This window comes from Brachyistius frenatus, unplaced genomic scaffold (assembly GCF_029030835.1).
Source record: "Brachyistius frenatus isolate BFR_SWC_R1_liver_20210118 unplaced genomic scaffold, ASM2903083v1 Contig_36, whole genome shotgun sequence".
NCBI classification, from domain to species: domain Eukaryota; kingdom Metazoa; phylum Chordata; class Actinopteri; family Embiotocidae; genus Brachyistius; species Brachyistius frenatus.
The window spans coordinates 1,756,312-1,774,562 of record NW_027210635.1 but is presented as its reverse complement, the minus strand read 5'-3'; the positions used below and the strand labels follow the sequence as shown (position 1 = coordinate 1,774,562).

At 44.1% G+C, this 18,251-nt stretch overlaps 1 protein-coding gene across 4 annotated transcripts in view; it reads left to right on the top strand.

The window, feature by feature from the left end:
- The window catches only part of LOC138622451 (RNA binding protein fox-1 homolog 2-like), a 50,491-nt gene that overhangs the window by 25,946 nt on the left and 6,294 nt on the right, over positions 1-18,251 (top strand). For 3 of the 4 annotated variants that reach the window (XM_069701266.1, XM_069701263.1, XM_069701267.1), the window contains 8 exons: positions 1,778-1,978; positions 2,915-3,088; positions 3,574-3,627; positions 3,877-3,969; positions 13,733-13,820; positions 14,291-14,347; positions 14,691-14,838; positions 15,994-16,036. In XM_069701266.1, coding sequence (XP_069557367.1) covers positions 1,778-1,978; positions 2,915-3,088; positions 3,574-3,627; positions 3,877-3,969; positions 13,733-13,820; positions 14,291-14,347; positions 14,691-14,838; positions 15,994-16,036 — 858 coding nt within the window. The remainder of the gene's footprint in view (positions 1-1,777; positions 1,979-2,914; positions 3,089-3,573; positions 3,628-3,876; positions 3,970-13,732; positions 13,821-14,290; positions 14,348-14,690; positions 14,839-15,993; positions 16,037-18,251) is intronic. The other variant, XM_069701264.1, reaches the window with a different exon arrangement.

The following is an 18,251-nucleotide window of genomic DNA, read 5'->3' as shown; positions in this document are numbered from 1 at the left end:
AATGCAAACAGAAATCCAATTTGTATTTATATATTCAAATGTTTAATGCCAATAAATTCTGTACCAGTGGCATCATGATTGTGACTACATGTATCAGTAAAATATCTGAGCTGTGTTGGTGCACTGAGGAACTCTCCTTCACTTACTCATTCAGTATGACTTCAAACATAAATGTGCGCTCCTGTTAAAACTTGATCAGGTCAAACACCTCTTTAATCATAAGCTGTGACCCTGTCGTCCGGTTGTCACTCTTTTCTTCCTTCTTACTCTCTCTTCTTTCCCTCCTCCCACTTGTGAGTGTGTGTGACTCAACCCCAGGCTGGCTATTGGACACACCCGTTAGTGGTTGAATGCAGGCTACTGCATGTTTACGAGCTCGCATGCCTCAGCAAGTACACTTAGGCTTTGATATAACATAGCCAGGGTGGGTTCAAGCCTAACTAATGAATTGAATCGGGTGTTATCTCTTTTTGAACGGGTTTTTGATGGTCCTCCTTTTTTATCCAGACTGTACTGGATGCAAAACACAATCAGCTTTCACACATTCTTTCCAAACATACATTTAGCTTCACCGCAGCGACAGAGTGGCAGCGGAAGAATTTCCCCGATTTGTTTTCCACCCAGTTTTTGGGATTACGCAGCCTCCTCCGATGCCTCCACATCTGCTGGGCTCAGAACCCAGAAGCTATCTGTGTTGCAGATGGGCCGCTCATCCTCAGCTGACTGTTTACAGCCAGTGTGGCCGTGACTGCAGAAGAACAGCGAACTGCCAGGCTATAGGATTAGGAGACGGGGAGAGACAGGGAGAGAGAGCTCATTTGCTTTGCGGCATTTTGGTTACTGTCTAATTAAAAAGGCTGTCTGGAGACAGAGTGTCTCCAGCTTCAGATGCAGCCCGTGGCAGAGACCAGACCAGTGGTTAATGGTGTTGGAGGCTGTGGGTCGTCCTGTCCAACGTGGTGAGGACGACGCAGCCTCGACCCCAAACCAGCTCGCCTTTATTTGCCGTTTCTCCCTCTCCATCATCTACTTTTGCCTTTCTTTGACATGAAGACATTTTTTTATTTTTCAAACTTAGTCCAAGATGCCCTTGACTGTGTGAAATGATTGAAGCAGGCTTCACACACACACACACACACACACACACACACACACACACACACACACACACACACACACACACACACACACACACACGCACGCACGCACAAGATAAGCTAAGGTGTATGTGTTGGAGATTATTCTGCTGCTGATACAGATGTAACAGTGCAGACATAAAAAAATAAAAGGACCCGAGGCAGAGAAGCCGCAGCTCATACACATTTAATCTAAAATATGGATGGCCTGTGAAAGCAATCCAGAAAGTACAGAAACATGTAACCCACACAATGCAGCGGTGGCTGTAAACATGTCACGGTTAACGTCTCCCACTCGGTATTTATCTCTCCACATGTCCATCCATCCCAGAATCATCTATGCATCTCACACTGTGTATCAAATTTTGGGACCCTTAATAATATATGTGTTTGCTGTAAATATTTCATGGTTGGCTGACTGGAAACACATGCCTGTCAGAGATATGGAGGTAGTGTGTGTGTGTGTGTGTGTGTGGGGGGGGGGGGGGGGTAGCAGGCAGGGAATAAGGGAGCGACTGAGAGAAAGAGTGAAATTTGAGAGGCAGGATTTTAACCCTGCTCCTCCCCCCCATGCTAGCTCCATCAGGCTCGCAGAGAATATATGTTAAGCTGTTTCCATCCCCCCCCCCCGACTCCCACAGGGCTCTCAGGACTCGACAGGAGGACAGGAGGGTTTGGTGGCCCCGCCCTTTGCAGCCTTCCCGCCTCCACCGCCTCCTCAAAACGGGCTGCCAGGAACAGAGTTCGGCCCCGGGGCCATGTTTGTTGCTGGGGGCCAGGGTACAGCAGAAGTAGGGGCTGGTGCGAATGGAGCCGCCGCCACCAACAACGGCAACAACAATGTAAGAACTGTGTGTTCATTAAAGCCTTTACTGGTAGTTTAGTTAAGTTCAGCGATATGATCGAGAAATCATCATCTAGTTCCTCATATGTGTGAAAACACGCCCCCTTCTGCATTATATTTATTTTCTATATCTGATAGCATCGACAGCAGTTCGACTTTTTTGTTCTTTAGTGAAGTACTGGACTACTTGCATGGATTGCTTTATAATTTGGTCCAGACATTCCCTCAAGACAACCTGCAATAACCCTGCTTGAAGCCTTCACTTTCCATTCAGCGCCATCATCAGGTTAAAATGTTTCCCAGTATTTCAGTTTCATAACCAAAGACCTGTAAATGTAACAACATTTCCATGAGCCTCACCTGGACTTTGTGTTTAGTGGTAATTAGCAGCCAAAACTAGTGCAGTAAAAATGGTCCATTTCGCACCTACTAAACATCAACATGTAGACATGGGCTGCATGAGCATATTAGCAGAAGAACAGTTAAACCCTGTTTGTTCAGTCATCCGTCTCATGCTTGTCTGAAGAAACATATGCTTCTATTTGATTCGTCCCAGCTGTCTACACTTGTCATGTTATGGCTCACATGTTATTCCCACTGTGCTCACTTAAATGCGTCTACGGGGATTGTGTGTTGGAATGTGTGCTGCAAAAAATGTGGGTACCTACAATACTATACCTGAACGCCTCCTGCTTAGACAGAGACATGAGACTGGTGCTGCTGCTCGTGCTCCAACTCCAGCGTAGGCCCGGTGCTAGTGTTGCTATTAATAATCATGTTGAATGATTTAAAATGTGGCAGACATAGTGTTTCGTTTATTTCTTATACATGATGCTCCCAAGGCTGCACACAAATGGCTTTCTGCATTTTGGTTTCCAATGGGGTGAAGTCTAATAGATGGATTATGTTTATTAAACATCTGTCACCTTTTTAGGGAAAGGCAGAGGAGACCTCTCAGGGCGAGGCGGTCGTACAGTGTGGATCAGGAGGGACGGGAGCAGGAGGCTCCGCCGGAGACTCCGCGGAGGCCAAAGGGACCCCCAAACGCCTCCACGTCTCAAACATCCCCTTCCGCTTCCGGGACCCGGACCTCAGGCAGATGTTTGGGGTAAGAACCCTGGAATGTTGCGGGGGCCTCATTTTTAACAGGATAAATGAATCGGTCTATACACCCCGGGTCCTCCACAGAAGGGTCGCCTCGCTTGGCGTGGGGTGCACAGACAGACAAAAGAGTCACACCAGCCCATAGAAGAGACACTCCTGGGTGTTCTTCTTGTCGCTTTAGTGGGCAAATGGTTATGTGTGTCAGTGTGTTAGAACGAGTGACAAAGCGGGAGGAAAAATGGGACGGAGCAGAGTACAAGGCAAAAGTGGAAGAACACATTAAAATGGGGGGGGGAAGTTGTCTTTTGTGCAACAGTGACCCCTAGTGCAGAGTAGCGGTAACTCACACTGTTTCAGACTTCGCAGTAAAGCCCTTCTAAAACACAGAGATCATAACCAAGCAAAGGATCCTGAGATAACGCAAAGACGTAGAATTACTCTTTATTTACTCACACGTTTTCTCATTTCTTTCCTCAAATTTATTTGCAGCAATTTGGGAAGATTCTGGATGTAGAGATTATTTTCAATGAGAGGGGTTCAAAGGTAAGTGAACCGAAGCCATTTAATTCTCTGAAAACAACACAACATTGACTGACTGACTCATTGATGATAATAATTGCACGTTTTTCCTCTGTAACTGTAACTCTTTGTGATGTGATCGTTCCGAGACTACAGTTATCTATCGAGCGATATCAAAATGCGCCCCAACGTCTCAGCTTTCGCGAAATTCAGTCCCTTACGATGTGCCCCTCACTCCCCATCAACCTCTTTAACCTCTGCTGTGTACAACAGGGTTTTGGCTTTGTGACATTTGAAACCAGCGCAGATGCAGAGAAAGCCAGGGAAAAGCTCCACGGCACTCTGGTGGAGGGTCGGAAGATTGAGGTAATTTTTCTCTCCGTCTCTCTCCGTCTCTACCTTCTTCTCTTCTGTCTTCTCTCTGTACTCCCCATCGTAACTCTGCTTGATCACTGACTGCCAGCTAGCTCCCATCCTCCCTTTAGTGATGTGCTCTGATGCAGCCCATTGGTATCCCACTCCCTGGTCCCTGGTCTGCAATATATTTCTTGTGTTTTTATTTTTTAAATCCAACTATTTCCTCCTTTAATTTTTTCTGTGTTTTTTGTTTTGTTTTTGTGGTGGGAATGATTGGGGTTGCAAGAACATGGCATAAGGCATGCTGGGTACTTTTTCCCTCTGTGGCTTTCGTTTTTCCTTTTTTGTTTCTTTACATTAACCTTTTACCTTTTTTTTTTTTTCTTTTTTTTTTTCCACTGATGCACAACTTGTAGCCACACTAGTGTTACAACTTCTCACGCAACAATTGTAATGATGGTTGTGTAGCTGGCACCGCGGGGCACGAGAGGAACGCAGTGGAAGGATGATGCATGGCAGATTGCTGTCAGATGCTCTCATTATTATTATTATGATTATTATTTTTGCCCTGGTGTAGAAATCCTTCTGTGTTCCCCTCTCCCAGTGCTGCGGCTAAGTGGTTGTGACAGCTTATGGCTCCTGATGCAACAGCAGCATGCTGGGAATCACAGCAACACTGACGCATGTTCACTTTATGGAAGTGTGGATTCTTTCCAACAACCTGTCCACTTGAGTTTTCATGTTTGTGAAGTCTACGTGCTTTAAAGGTTGTTTGTTTTCCTGTAATCACATGTCGTTATTTTTACGTTGAACTGAAGCATGTGTCAAGTTTTTGAAAGCAGTTTTTCCGCTTTATTTTTAATTGGGGTTTCAATCAGCCAGTTATCCATATTAGATCAATTGACTTAAACCGCTGTAAGCCAGGATTTCTGCATGGGCTTACTGTGGTGATTTCCTCGTGGCGTGTGTGGGTGTGTGCGAGTCAGTTCCTGCATGATGGATGAGGCCGGACCTTTTTTAGTTCTGTACTCTCAGTTTCTGCTGCAGTGTGGTTGAGAATGAAAGACAGCCACCTGCATCCACTGGTACAACATACTCCCTCTGCCACCTCCACCTTCAGTCAATCAGCAAGCTGAATGGATACGGATGGAGCCAGTCCCCCACCCCTCTTCCCGCCCCTCCCCTCCTCCTCTCCCCTCCTGCATCAGTCTTGCCTCTGTATCGAGTCAACAACCTGTGTTGCCCTTGGCATTGCTTTAACCTCCGATTCTGTGTTTCCTCCCAAGTTTGTGCATGAAATCAAGTCACTTTTTTTTTTCTTTTTTTTTTATCAAGCAGCGACAACTTTGTCTTTGTTTTTCGGTGTCACTTTGCATGTGTTCTGTTGTACTCCAGTAGCGGTGATGGTCTGTAGCGAATCACGTACCGGCTGCATGGTGGGCCAGCAGCAGGAATCCGTAGAGTGTGTCTCTTTCTGTCTGTTTATGGTGCATGGGCTTCAAGAGACAAAAGGCTGGCGCGGGATGAAACCGTGGATTTGTGTTTATACATTCTTCCAACCAAGGAGAAAGGGCCGGACAGTTCTGTTCGAGGCAATGCTCTCTGGCAGTTCTCCTTTCTTGCAGATGTACTTGCAGTGGCTCTTGCTTTAATTGGTCATATGATTTCAGAGTTTGTTGAACTATGTTTTCAGAAATGAAGATGGCAAACGACAACCAGAGAAATCACACTTTTGTTTTATAATTCAAAAACTCTGAAATGTAGGCTGACCATTGTTATTACATAAATATTTGACTGTTAACTGTGTGTTACTCTGCAGTGTACTGGCATGGGTTCAGTTGATGTAGCCTGGGTGTGCATGGTTGATATTTCTATATGGAAATTGGTGGCCTAACTGAGGCAGTACGGCAGACAACTGGATGTTTTTTTTTTTTTATTGCATGTTTTGTTCTGTCTGGCTGTTTTGTTGAATTAGTTTTGCTGATGGGGCTTTTTATTTACTTTACGTGTTCAGTCAGCATGAAATCAGTTGCACCTGAGTGCCTCATAGTCTTGTTTCACTCACTGAAAAAAGGCTGAATTGTTAGCAGAGTGATTTATAAAGGAATGCTGTACGCTACTCGAGTGCTGACATTGTTTTGTATTCTTGGTGCATGCCAATGGAAGGTGGTTAGTAGGTTACTGGCTGCCCATAGTGTGCATGTATGTAGCCTACATGATGGAGAATAGAAAGAGAATTATTGTACTTAAAGTTATATACTGTACTTCTCTTTGTCTGGAATAAAACTCTGCGCTTTGAAGAAGTCAGTTTCCTGTACGCTTCCAATGTATCCATGTAAGTGGCCAAACTACAGTTCACTTTGTCTCTACCTGCCTCTGTGAATCCCATCTCATCCCCATTCTTTCTATATATAGACTATAGAGCCCTATAGGCCTATATATAGGCGTGACCTTGTGTATCTTCGTTTGCACTCACAAACACACACACACACACACACACACACACATCCGTGCATCTCCTCCCACTCATGGCTGTCTCTGTGACGGTGTGTATGCTCTAACATGAAGCAGTCCTCACTCATAATATCTGTCTGCCATGGGCACATTTTGGCTGCCATTGACACATGTCATCGGACACCCTACGAAGTTTATGGTAGATGAACGTCGTGCTTTCTGTGTATATACGCATATTTCACTCTTATGCTGCAATGGCTGGCTGTACACAAAAGTGCATTCGGGTCCCTGCGTGGTCTCGGTTGCAATCACAGAATCATTAAGACATACATATCCAGTGTGTGTGTTTCTCCTGCAATCGGAAATAGTACAGTCCACGGTTGTGCTTTCTGAGCTTCTTGCTGACGATTGGATCCTGGTCTGAGTGAACCGCAGCTTTAATCAGCTGGTGGTCACCCAGAACAATATTCTTTTGTCCAGGGAACTCAAGTTTTAAGATTTTCTAGCCTATTTATCAATATGAAGGTCAGGAGGTATTACAGGCTATTACAGCTGTGATAATAATAGTTTTAACCGTTCCTCCGGGAAGTCCACAGGAGAGACGGTGCTCGGACAGAGACCATGTCGGACCCCTCAGACTCCCATTCACTAACTCCTGCTCTGAGATTGTGTGTTTTGTGGTCGATCTGTGTTGCTGGAGTGTTACGGGAAGTGATGGCTCCTCCGTAGCGCAGAGTTTTAGTCAGATATGTCAACACAATAGCACAGACTGATATATGTGTGCGCGTGTGCGTGTGTGTGCGCGTGTGCATCACAAGCAGGGCAGCGCTGCATGCAAAGTGTGGGGGGGGGTAAGTGGGTAAAGAGTGTCATCATCACTGCATGAATGTGTGTGGTGAAGAGGATGAGAAGAAGTTGTGCCTGTGGTGCTGCATGCTCGACCACGCATATTTCTCACCAGCCAAAGCTGCCGCCACACACACACACACACACACACACACACACACACACACACACACACACACACACACACACACACACACACACACACACACACACACACACACACACACACACACACACACACACACACACTTAATGGGACACAGTTGGACTTCAGCTCACTTTGGCCTGGGCCTTCAATCAGTCATTTCCGTAAACAGAATGAACATTTTGGAGGATTTTATTCCATCAGTGAAAGTTTGATTAGATTGATTGTGAGTTATTCGATTTGGCGATGGCCTGAGTTGAAGCCTTACCTGCTCCTTTTGTCCCGTTTTCATAGATGACCTCTCTTCCTCCTCCTCCTCTTGCTCCCCCCACAGCTTTGGATTTGACTGCATGATTCGCCCCAGAAAAGCTCGATGAATGAAATATGAGAGTATCTGTGTGTGTTTTGCTTTGTTACGTGAGTGAAAACATTGAAAAAGGTTGAAAAAAAATAAGGGGAACGAACGTTTTTGGCACTTTGCCCCATTTTCAACCCTTCGGTCTCTCTTTGTGTGTCGCCTCCATCCTCTCTCCTCCATATCCCCGTCATTCTCTTCTCTTCTCGCCAGTCTAGTCTGTCTTTGTGTCATTTTGAAATGAATCTATAGCTGTTTTTCTACTTTTAACATCCTGTTTTGTTTTGCTCTCAACCCTGCCTTTCTTTAATTTCCATTTTACCATTGATCTAGTTTGTATTGTTTGACTTTCCCTCAGTGTGTTCTTCTGTGGTTACTGGTACAAAACGGAAATTATAGCCACTCTATGCAAAGACCAGTGTCCAAACACACACGTTGTCTCTTTGTGGCCTAACATTACCACACAAGAATGGGTCATTTCTCGCAGCAGCTAACCAAAATACCTGCGCTTGTCCTTTGGACTGGAGTAGTTCCAGACAGACCATAAATCAACCTTTGCTTTCCTGCTGTTATGATGGAGGGCGGTGTGACTTTCTATCTGCTCTGCCTACTTTTTCCTTTTGAGGTGTTATTTTCACGGTTAGTTTTTGGGGTTCAGGCGAGGCGGCCCCCGAATCACCAAATACCTTTCTGCCTCTGTTGTTGTAATGATGGTCAGAGCATCAACAGCTAGCATCCTCTCTCCTTTTCCTCCTCTTTCCACTTTCTCTCATGTTCTGCTCTGAGCTGTAACACTGCTGCTACCAGGTTTTTATTTCACATGGGGCAAGGAGGTGGGGCGGGGGGGTCATTTAGGTTTCTTTTGTTTCTAGGATTATTTGTTCCTTTATTTATTATATTTTTTCTGTTTCCCTGACGACTTCTGTGTGTTGTTGTCAGTCTCCACGGTAACCACTCGCTGTTTCTGCGGCAACGGTAAGTTGTGTACAAACATCTATCACTGAACTGATCCCCTTCCCACCCACCCTTGAAATGGGCATTTGATACAGCATTGTGTACAGTCTACTGCAAAGTTAGCCTTTACATTTCTATATCCCAAATGATTTGACTGTGACAGGCCTGTGTAGCGTGATGCCCCAGAAAGCTATTGGTATGATGTAATTTTACAGTTGCACAACACAGTATCACAGGCACACAGACAGATGGACACAGCATCTTTCAACAGACTGGATCTTTTAGCAGTAATGTCTCCGCCACATGCCCGTCCCCCACCACGTCATTAACACCTCACTGGGAATGACCGAATGTAATCACCCTCCTCTATGCAATGACACGGCTCTCTACAATCCATCTGATTAATTCCCCATTCGACTGAATGTATTAAGTATTCATCTTGTTGATTAATAAAAATCAGCAGAAATGATGTGAAGCTTTGCTCCCTGTTGCCGCCCACGGTTGCTTTGAGTGAATGCAGAGCCGCAGGTCGAATAAGGCTGCTCAGGTTTTGAAGTTGTTTTTCTTTTCTTTCTTTTTTTTCTTTTTTCTTTCACTGACCTGCCTGCCTTTGGCGTGGTGCACATTCGACAAGTATTTGCCAATTCGACACGATGTGCATTTGAAAAATGTGAGCCAAGACATCACGGATTTATGGGAACGAGTTTGACGTACGCCGAGGGTAAATGTCGAACATGTGGCGAGCCTGCGTCTTGGCACCGCATATTGTAGACATTTAAAGGATGCCCCGACACCCCTGCCTGGCTTTACTGCTAAGATAAAGACTTTACAAATGTACATACCTACGATGTTTTGCCCTCACCATTAAGAAAGAAACCGGAACTATTGACATTCAGGATCTTTTATTTAATTTATATAAAGCTAAAGATTTATTTAGAAACCATGCTGCTCCATATCTGGATAATTCATAGATCCATCACTAAGTTAGAACAAAAGTTCTTCCTGGTTGCACCAGCTATTTTCCAATGAGTGATTTACTGAATCGGGTTGCACCATTCAAACTTGTTTTCACTTTACAAATCTGTAAATCGATGTCCTCGATCCCTGGCGTTGTCCAGTCAACATCAATCAATTGTGTAAACGGGAAGTTTGCAAATGTACCTGGCATCACGTTTTATTTAATAGCAATAGCATGTTGGTATTTTTTTTAATTTAAATTCTATGTATCTCATTTTCATTCTAAACAGCTGATCAGTCACTTGGTTCATTTAGCTGCACAGCAGCACCACCTGCCAGTGACTGGGCGTAGATATTCAGTAAGATTTACACCGAGCTCAGACTAAATAAAATTTGACACGATTTAGTCGTCACTGACAAATTTCCTGAACATGAAAGCCGAGAACAACAAACGAGGCTGTTAGTGTGACAGAATTGAAGAACAGTCACGCAGCGTCTGGGACACCGCAAGATACCCCGACGAAAAGTCGAATACGTCCGATTTAAAAAAGTACAAATTAAAAAAAAATGTACCTGCCTAGTTCGACATATCCTACGACGTGTTCGTTAAAGTCGACCAATAGGATGACAGATTGCATCACCCATGTTTGACAATTTCTTAACCTCGCCCCCGACGACACAGGAACTTACACATGAACCTTGGTCCGGGTCTTGTAGCTTGTACCTTTTCTCATAGAAAAAAAAACACCCAACAAGGATTAAGGATCAAAGACAAAGGACTTTGATTGCCTGATCTGATATAGAAACCATCATGAAAGACGAACATTGATCCCGGCATAAATCTCCACGTAAGCAGTAGTTCCTGTGGTGCAACCCTTTTTAAAGTACCTCCACTTAATGTTAAAACTCGACTCGGTTTGAATGAATGAACAGCTGGTGCAACTGGCTTCTGGTCACTCACCAAATCAGCCCGTGTCGTGTCACCATATGCATCTCTAAACCGATATGGGGTTTACCTTGCTGTGTTTTGGGTCTCTATTATGCTGCCATCTTGTTTTTCTCCTTTGGTTTGGTTTTCTTGTAGTGGATTGTCTGTGTATTAGTAGTTGTAGTTGTAGTCATAGTGTACTGGTCTTAGTTTGTGACACAGTTTTAATGCCTGACATAGTCTCTCATGTTTATTTTATTTCTCTCCTTTTTTGGGAATGAGGATTGCTTTCTCTCCCTCTATCTCGCTCTCTCTTTCTGTCTCTCTCTCTCTTTCTCTTTTTTTCTCAATTCAATTCAGTGTACTTTATTGGCTTGAATATTAAGTGAACAATATTGCCAAAGCTTCAACTTCAAGGACAGTCCAATAGTTTCAGAGAAAAATAATACATAAGATAAATGTGTGTGTATGTATATATATATGTATGTGTATATATATATATATGTGTATATATATATATATATATATATGTGTATATAGGTACATATATATGTGTGTGTATATATATATATATAGGGAGAGAGAGAGAGAGAGAGAGATTTTTATCCTTCTATGATGGTGACACTATTTTCTCCAAGTTGATGTTGCATTTTATTTTGGTTTAGAGATTGAGTCTAAATTTTGGATTAAAATTTTTGTAAGGTCTCTCTCTCTCTCTCTGTCTCTGTTTCTCTCTCTCTCTCTCTGTTTCTCTCTCTCTCTGTCTCTCTCTCTCTCTCTCTCTGTCTCTCTCTCTCTCTGTCTCTCTCTCTCTGTTTCTCTCTCTCTCTGTCTCCGTTTCTGTCTCTCTCTTCCCTCCATCCTTTGGTGCTCTGTTTCTCAACCCACCACATATAATGAGATCTTCAGGCGAATGGTCACCAAATCTAATTGCTTTATTTGAATGATGCACCTTGGTACATATGTATTGTTTTAAACAGTAATTGTTAGTTTTTTGTTTTTTTTCTGTTGCTCATGTAAAACCTTCTCCCCCTTTTTCTCTTTTCTCTTCACTCCATCTTTATGTTCTCCTGTTGTTTTGTACATGGACTGGCTCTGTCTCCTCTCACCTGCATCCCTTCCTCTTAACGTCCCATCTTTGTCTCGTGCGTGTTTGATGTGGGAGTGCTGCGATCGTTTTGATTGGTCTCTATGCTGCATCCGACGCTTGCTGATTGGCTGGAATTCTTTTTTTTATTTGTTACTCACTCTTGGTCATGTGATGCGCCCATATTTGGCTGCGTGTAATTTCTGTGTTATATGATTATTAATTTTGTCAAACAAATGTTTTTGCACCCCCTCTTTCTCTCCCTATTTTTTTTTATTTTTTTTGTTGGTATTTTATTTAAATATTTCTTTTTAGGTATGTAAACCCCACAAGTTTGGTTTCATATGGAAATGTGATGTCATTTTGTCTGGGTTTTATTGTCCAGGTTGGACTGGGAGGGCAAACGTGGGATGAGAAAGGATGAATGTTTTATTAATCATTAACACTTTGAGAAATGCCTTCCATATTGGTGTCTGTTGATTTGCATGTGTTCCTGCCAACTGTTTACCCAGTTTCATTAATTGCACATGACACAAACAGACACACACAGAGACACCATTACCAGACTGAACTCGTCATCATCGGTCAAGTTTAACTATCTGGATGAAGTTTTAGAAAAAAAATGGACATTAATTTGATTCATTAACTCGATTTACATCTCACAATGTTTCCACTCAGACACCCGCGGACAGTTGTGTCAGATAGCTAGCCAGGCTAGGCTAATTGAATCATTTGCAGCTGACCTTGTCATTTGCAATGAGGGAAAAATGAGGTAAACCTCATTTCCATTTGAATGAAGCTCTGCTGATAAAGAACATGACTCACCGAGAGAGGCAGTCTGGGCCTTAATGGTCTTCTAAATGGGAGTGCAGCGTGTGTGCGCACACAAGCACTCTCATTCCTCAGCCTCTCTCTCCTCCTTTATCACACTCAGTCACACACACACACACACACACACACACACACACACACACACACACACACACACACACTGCTCGTCCATCCAAAAGGTCATTAATCTTCAGCTCGCCACACAGTCAAACGTGCAACTTGAACAGCACCCTCGGACAGTATGGGTTATTAGAGAGAGCTACAATCTCCTTCTCCCAAAGCCCATCAAAGGAAGATGAGGCTAGATCAAGGCACCGGAGTGGGAGCCTTTGAAGCTCAGAGAGGAGATTATCGGCCATCTTGGATTGAAAGGCCTGAGCATTAGTCTGAAATGTCAGCGAGCGCACACACACACACACACACACCAAAAAAAACAAAAACACGATACTTTCACCTGTTCATGCCAAAAAAAAAAAAAGTACAGCTCAGTTTCCTTTGCTGTGCCCTTCCCAATCTCTCTCACGCACACACACACACACACACACATATAAATGTGCACATCAGCAACGTAAGCAATAATCCCCCCCATGGCAGCCCTGATATCGCTCCACAGTGAATCACTGAATCTCTACCGGGCAACTTGCTTTTTTATTGCATGAAGACTAAAAAAAAAAAAATCCCCTAACAATCTGCATCCACTCTTACACACAAACATGGACACGCACACCAACATAACCACGGACAGAGTTAGCAGCTACGTCACTGGTAGAGTGTAGCACTGGTGACTCGTAGCCAGTGAGGTTTTATTATTCCGCAAAGGGAGATTTTGCTAGCTTGAAACCAGCTCTGATTCCGTCAAGTGTGCCGTTTTCATATAATAACACCAAAGTAATGTGATGGAGTAATTATGTCGTACAGAATGAGTGGGGAAAATGTAAATTAGACACAACTAAATGGGCCATAACTCCAGATGACACACGTATTCCCTTTTAATGACCCATTAACAGTAAATGAACTCAGAAAATAACATAGTCAGCCTCAAAAGATGAAGACAGTCACAATACATTATCATAGCAGTAAAAAAAAATAAAAAAATAAGATAATATACATCATCCTTGGCCTTGTGAGCTAGTAATCTACATTTGTGTGCTACTTTACTTTCCTCTGTTGAGCTGTTGTGTCTGTGCCTTTGACTGTCTGCTCCTCCATCCCCAGGTGAATAACGCCACCGCCAGGGTGATGACTAACAAGAAAATGGTCAGCCCCTACCCTAACGGAGAGGCTCTCAGCACACTGCCTTATGGTAACAGCCGCAATGACATGCACTAACAATGAACCCCAGCCCGCCTAATAATCCCAACAGCACAGGCACACGTAGGCAGAGTGTAAATACACCCAGCGAGTGTCTGTGCTGCACATTTGAACCGCCGGCAAGGCAGCACAGAGATCCCCCAGCGAAACGGTGTTTTTCGACCTAAACAAGGCTTCTGTGCTGCATTGAGTCTTTCATGAGACTGTAATCGTATTTTACTGAAACATGTCTCCTTTTGTGTATTCTTGTCATATAGTTATCGACAACACTTGTCTTCAAGTACTTCGCGAAGCGTTAATGGAAGAACAGCAGTGCAAACGTGTGGTGACATATTTGATGCGCTCTAAATCGCCCGTTTCTTTAACAGTATGATGAAGCGCTGCAGGCATGTCGCGTTTTCTGCTCTTTCCAAACTGCCCTTGTTAATCACGTGCCCTCTGCTTCGTCTGTGTGCCTATCAGCAGGGTGGAAATTGAGTCCTATGGTCGGGGCTGTGTACGGACCCGAGATCTATGCAGGTAAGATCAAGTCTCCGTCTGTCTCCCGACCGTCCAGATCGACTGGCTACTTTACACTTCAGTCCCATTGGGACATTTACTTCATATCAATGCTCCGCTTGCAGAGTATTTCTCTTCACTGACACTTTTATTGATATTAAGCCCCTCAGTGCTGCCGTTAGATTATTCCTCTTATCTTCTTTAAAAAAAAAAAAATAAAAAAAAATTCATCCTTGGCTTCACCATTTTCTTTTTCTATTCACATTGTCCCTTTTCTACCTGGAATGTAATTTTTCTTCCTTAAATCCTCTCCCATCACTCCCCCCACCCCCCCCTCCTGCTCCGTCCTCCCCGTCTCCTCCAGTCCCAGGGTTTCCGTACCCGTCGGCCGCCGCCACGACGGCGGCGGCGGCGGCGGCGTTCCGCGGCGCCCACCTGCGGGGCCGAGGCCGGCCCGTCTACAGCGCCGTGCGGGCCGCCGTGCCTCAGCCGGCCATCCCCACCTACCCTGGGTGAGCAAAATCTGCCTCTTTTAGAAACGAGAGCTGTTGACTTCACGTGCCGTCGCCGTCCCGAATCTGTGGCTCTTGCATAAAAGATGGACTTGGAATAAAAAGTCAAAGTCGTTTTTTTTTTGTTTTTGTTTAGTACATCAATTGAGCAACACCATATTCTGATTTGACCAGGTCGCTGTGTAACGCAGCTGCGCTTTCACTCAAACATCACTCACACTTCACTCCTTTCAGCCGTCCAACTGGCACATTGTCAGTCAGCTCACCAGCTCATTCAGTGGAGTATGACGCACTGACGGGATTGCACCATTCAAGTTTCATTTGAATAAACACACAGATACCATCCGTCAGCAGATCTGCATAAACACACAAACCAAATTTAATCATTCTGCAGAAGCAGTCACCTTGTGCACAGACGTGCTACAAATTATTCAAGTTTTTTTTAATTTATTTATTTTTTATATTTGTGCCCTCAGTTTGTGCACCGCGCATGTCGTTGCTGTGCTGTGATTATGTGTGTGTGTGGAGAGGGGGGAGGGGCTGGGTGGGGGTTGTGACTGCCATGATGTTCAGAAACAAAGCGGGGTTGACTTGTTAATGGCCTTGTGGCTGCTTACTTATGAGGACTCTTAAAAAAAAAAAAAAAAAACGAAGCTAAACACGATGAAAATTGGGGGATGCAGGAAATACCTCGTCCATATCTGCTCCACTGAGAACCGCACCTCCCCGTCATTATTTCCTAAAGCCATCCGTTCAAAGTGGCCTTTATTGCTGTCGTTTTGCTGCAGCCGGGGAACAATAAGCAGTTTATGGTCTCATTTCGGTTCAATGAGTTTATCAAGTAGCCCTACAACTAGTGTTGTTTCTCAAAGTTTTTTGTTTTTTTTTTTTTTAGTTGTGGAGCTTAAATGGAAGTTGTATTTCCTCTGCATGCTGCATGGGTGTGAAATAACTACTTTCTCTCTCTCTCTCTCCACCTGTTCCCTCGGGTTTTTTTTTTGCTGTGTTGTGACCTTCATCCACTCTGTTTTTTGTTTGTTTGTTTGTTTTGGGACTGTGCATCACTCCCGTTTGCACCCGTCCACCAACCCCCCTCCCCTCCCCTCTCTCTCTCTCTCTCTCTCTCTCTCTCTCCCGTGTCCTCCCTCCTCTCAGCGTGGTGTATCAGGATGGGTTTTACGGAGCTGCAGACTTGTATGTAAGTAAAATTCAGCCTCCAGCCGACACACCATCTCTGTCCCTCCCCCTCCTCCCCCCTTCACGGCTGTCCCCTGCTCTTCTTTTTTTTTTTTCTCTCTCTCTCTCTCTCTCTCCCTCTGGGGGTGATTCTGCATGTGCGTCCGGTCATGCGCTGCACAGAGCTGCCTGCATAATGGTGAATCCACGTCGGAGAGCTGTTTACAAGCACGACATGCCTCAGATTTTGCAATACGAGGTGGTTTTACGCTTGAGGATTTTTCTTTGTCGTTACAAAAAAAATCGTGGTTATTTTTGGAATTTGTACGCCCGACCGCGACACAATAGGCTTTATTTAAAAAAAAAATTTTAAAAATCAGCAGAGTAAAAAAAAAAAAAAAGAAAGAAAGACAAACTGTGAAATCTTAATGATAGGATCGAGGGGTCTTCAACACCACTACAAAGGCTGCTCTGTAGGCGGATGCGGCAGCGTGCGTCAGTGTGTGAGCGTGTGAACAAGAGTGTGTGTGTGTGTGTGTGTGTGTGCGTGTGTGCGTGCGTGCGTGCGTGTGTGTGTGTGTGTGTATCCAGGTTGACAACGGTTGTTTCTGTTCTCTCTATAGACTAGTGTTTCAGGACTCAGTCCTTAGTCCCAGATTGCCTCAGGTAGGGTCAACTCAACACCAAACCCACAGTGTGCATTGTTTTACTGTACTACTTCCTCTGATCTTACGAATCATCTTCTGATCTGGAACATGTTGTCTTTTAGTCATTACTACAACAACAACAACAACAACAACAACAAAAACGTACCACTGCTTTGAATTTTTGCTTTATTTTTCTACTAACTCACTGAAACGTGCACTTTTTTTTTTTCCAATTGTGGGGAAGGATTTTGTTTGATTGTTTGTTTGTTTGTTTGTTTGTTTACTAAACTACTAAATTGTACCGAGTGTATATTTTTCCTTCCAGTCTGTTGAAAAGAGAACCTGGTCTCTTTTGTCTGGTCGGCTAGTTTTGAAGAAAAATGATACCTTTTCTTATTTTGTTCTCCCGTTGGCAGAAATGACAGTCCGCCTACAGCTGTGGTCAAATGTTTGCACACACTTGTCAGGGATACTAAAATCACAGCAGTTTGGGGTTTTCACTCATTCTGGTAAATGCTTTTTTTGTGACATCAAGAAGTATACTTCTTTTTTTTTTTTGTCATAAAAACAAATCATTTTGGTTTGTTTCATTGTTGTTGTTTTTTTCATGGGTCATCTGAGGCTCCCTCCTGAAAGTCGATCAGCACATCATCTGTCAGAGACCAACTCAAGTCAACTGAGATTCTTCAAGTCAAGCGGGCCCTTTTAGTTTACCGAGGCTGTAGCTGTTTAATTTAGACCGGACAGGACCGGGTGTCACTCAACGAGGACCTCGTCTCACAGCAGCTTACTGTATATCATAAATATTGTGGGCATAGAAAGGTGTGTAATGCTATTTCACCTCATGAGACTTCCTGTCAGTGATTATGGTTTACTACATTTTGTAACTTCTCTGTGTCTGTATAAACAGAGTATGCTTGATGCATTACAATGATTGTCACTATGGATCAGTCCACAGAGTTCAGTCCAGAGTGACTCCTGTCAGGTCTGGCCAGACTGTGCTGCGAGTACAGTCCAGCCTCGTGGCATTGACTGCTTGTTCTGTAGTATATCCAAATTGGCCGCTGCCAAACGGGGGTATTACTATGATGGGAGGGAAAGGGGCGGGGGGGGCTTTCTTTGGTCGCCTGTCTCCGTGGCTCTCTGAACTGCCCTCCCAGTCATTTCTGTAAGGTATTGTTGGGGGTCTGTGTTGGGATCGAGCTCTACCCAAGGTCTGTAGGGAGGGTGAAGAACAGCTGAGAAATGTGGGTCTTTCACCGGGCAGACGACTGGCACTCCTCCCCGTACTGGCTCTGAGCGTCACGTACTGTCATACCCTGAGGCCATCTTTGAGAGAGTACTTCCTGTGCTCCGATAGGGGTCTTTCCTGGGGTGGAGGCAATATAGCTAGCGCTTCCTGCAGACGTACCGGAGCTTTTGTGAAAGTACACAAATGGCCGCAGAGGTAGTTATTATCCCAGTACTGCTGTAATAAAGGTGTCCCTGACAACTATATGAAACCTTTGACTGTACTCTTAATGTGCATTAGCCTGTGCAACTTTTTTTCTTTTTTTTTTTCCAAATTGGATGGTTTTGTCATAAACTGTA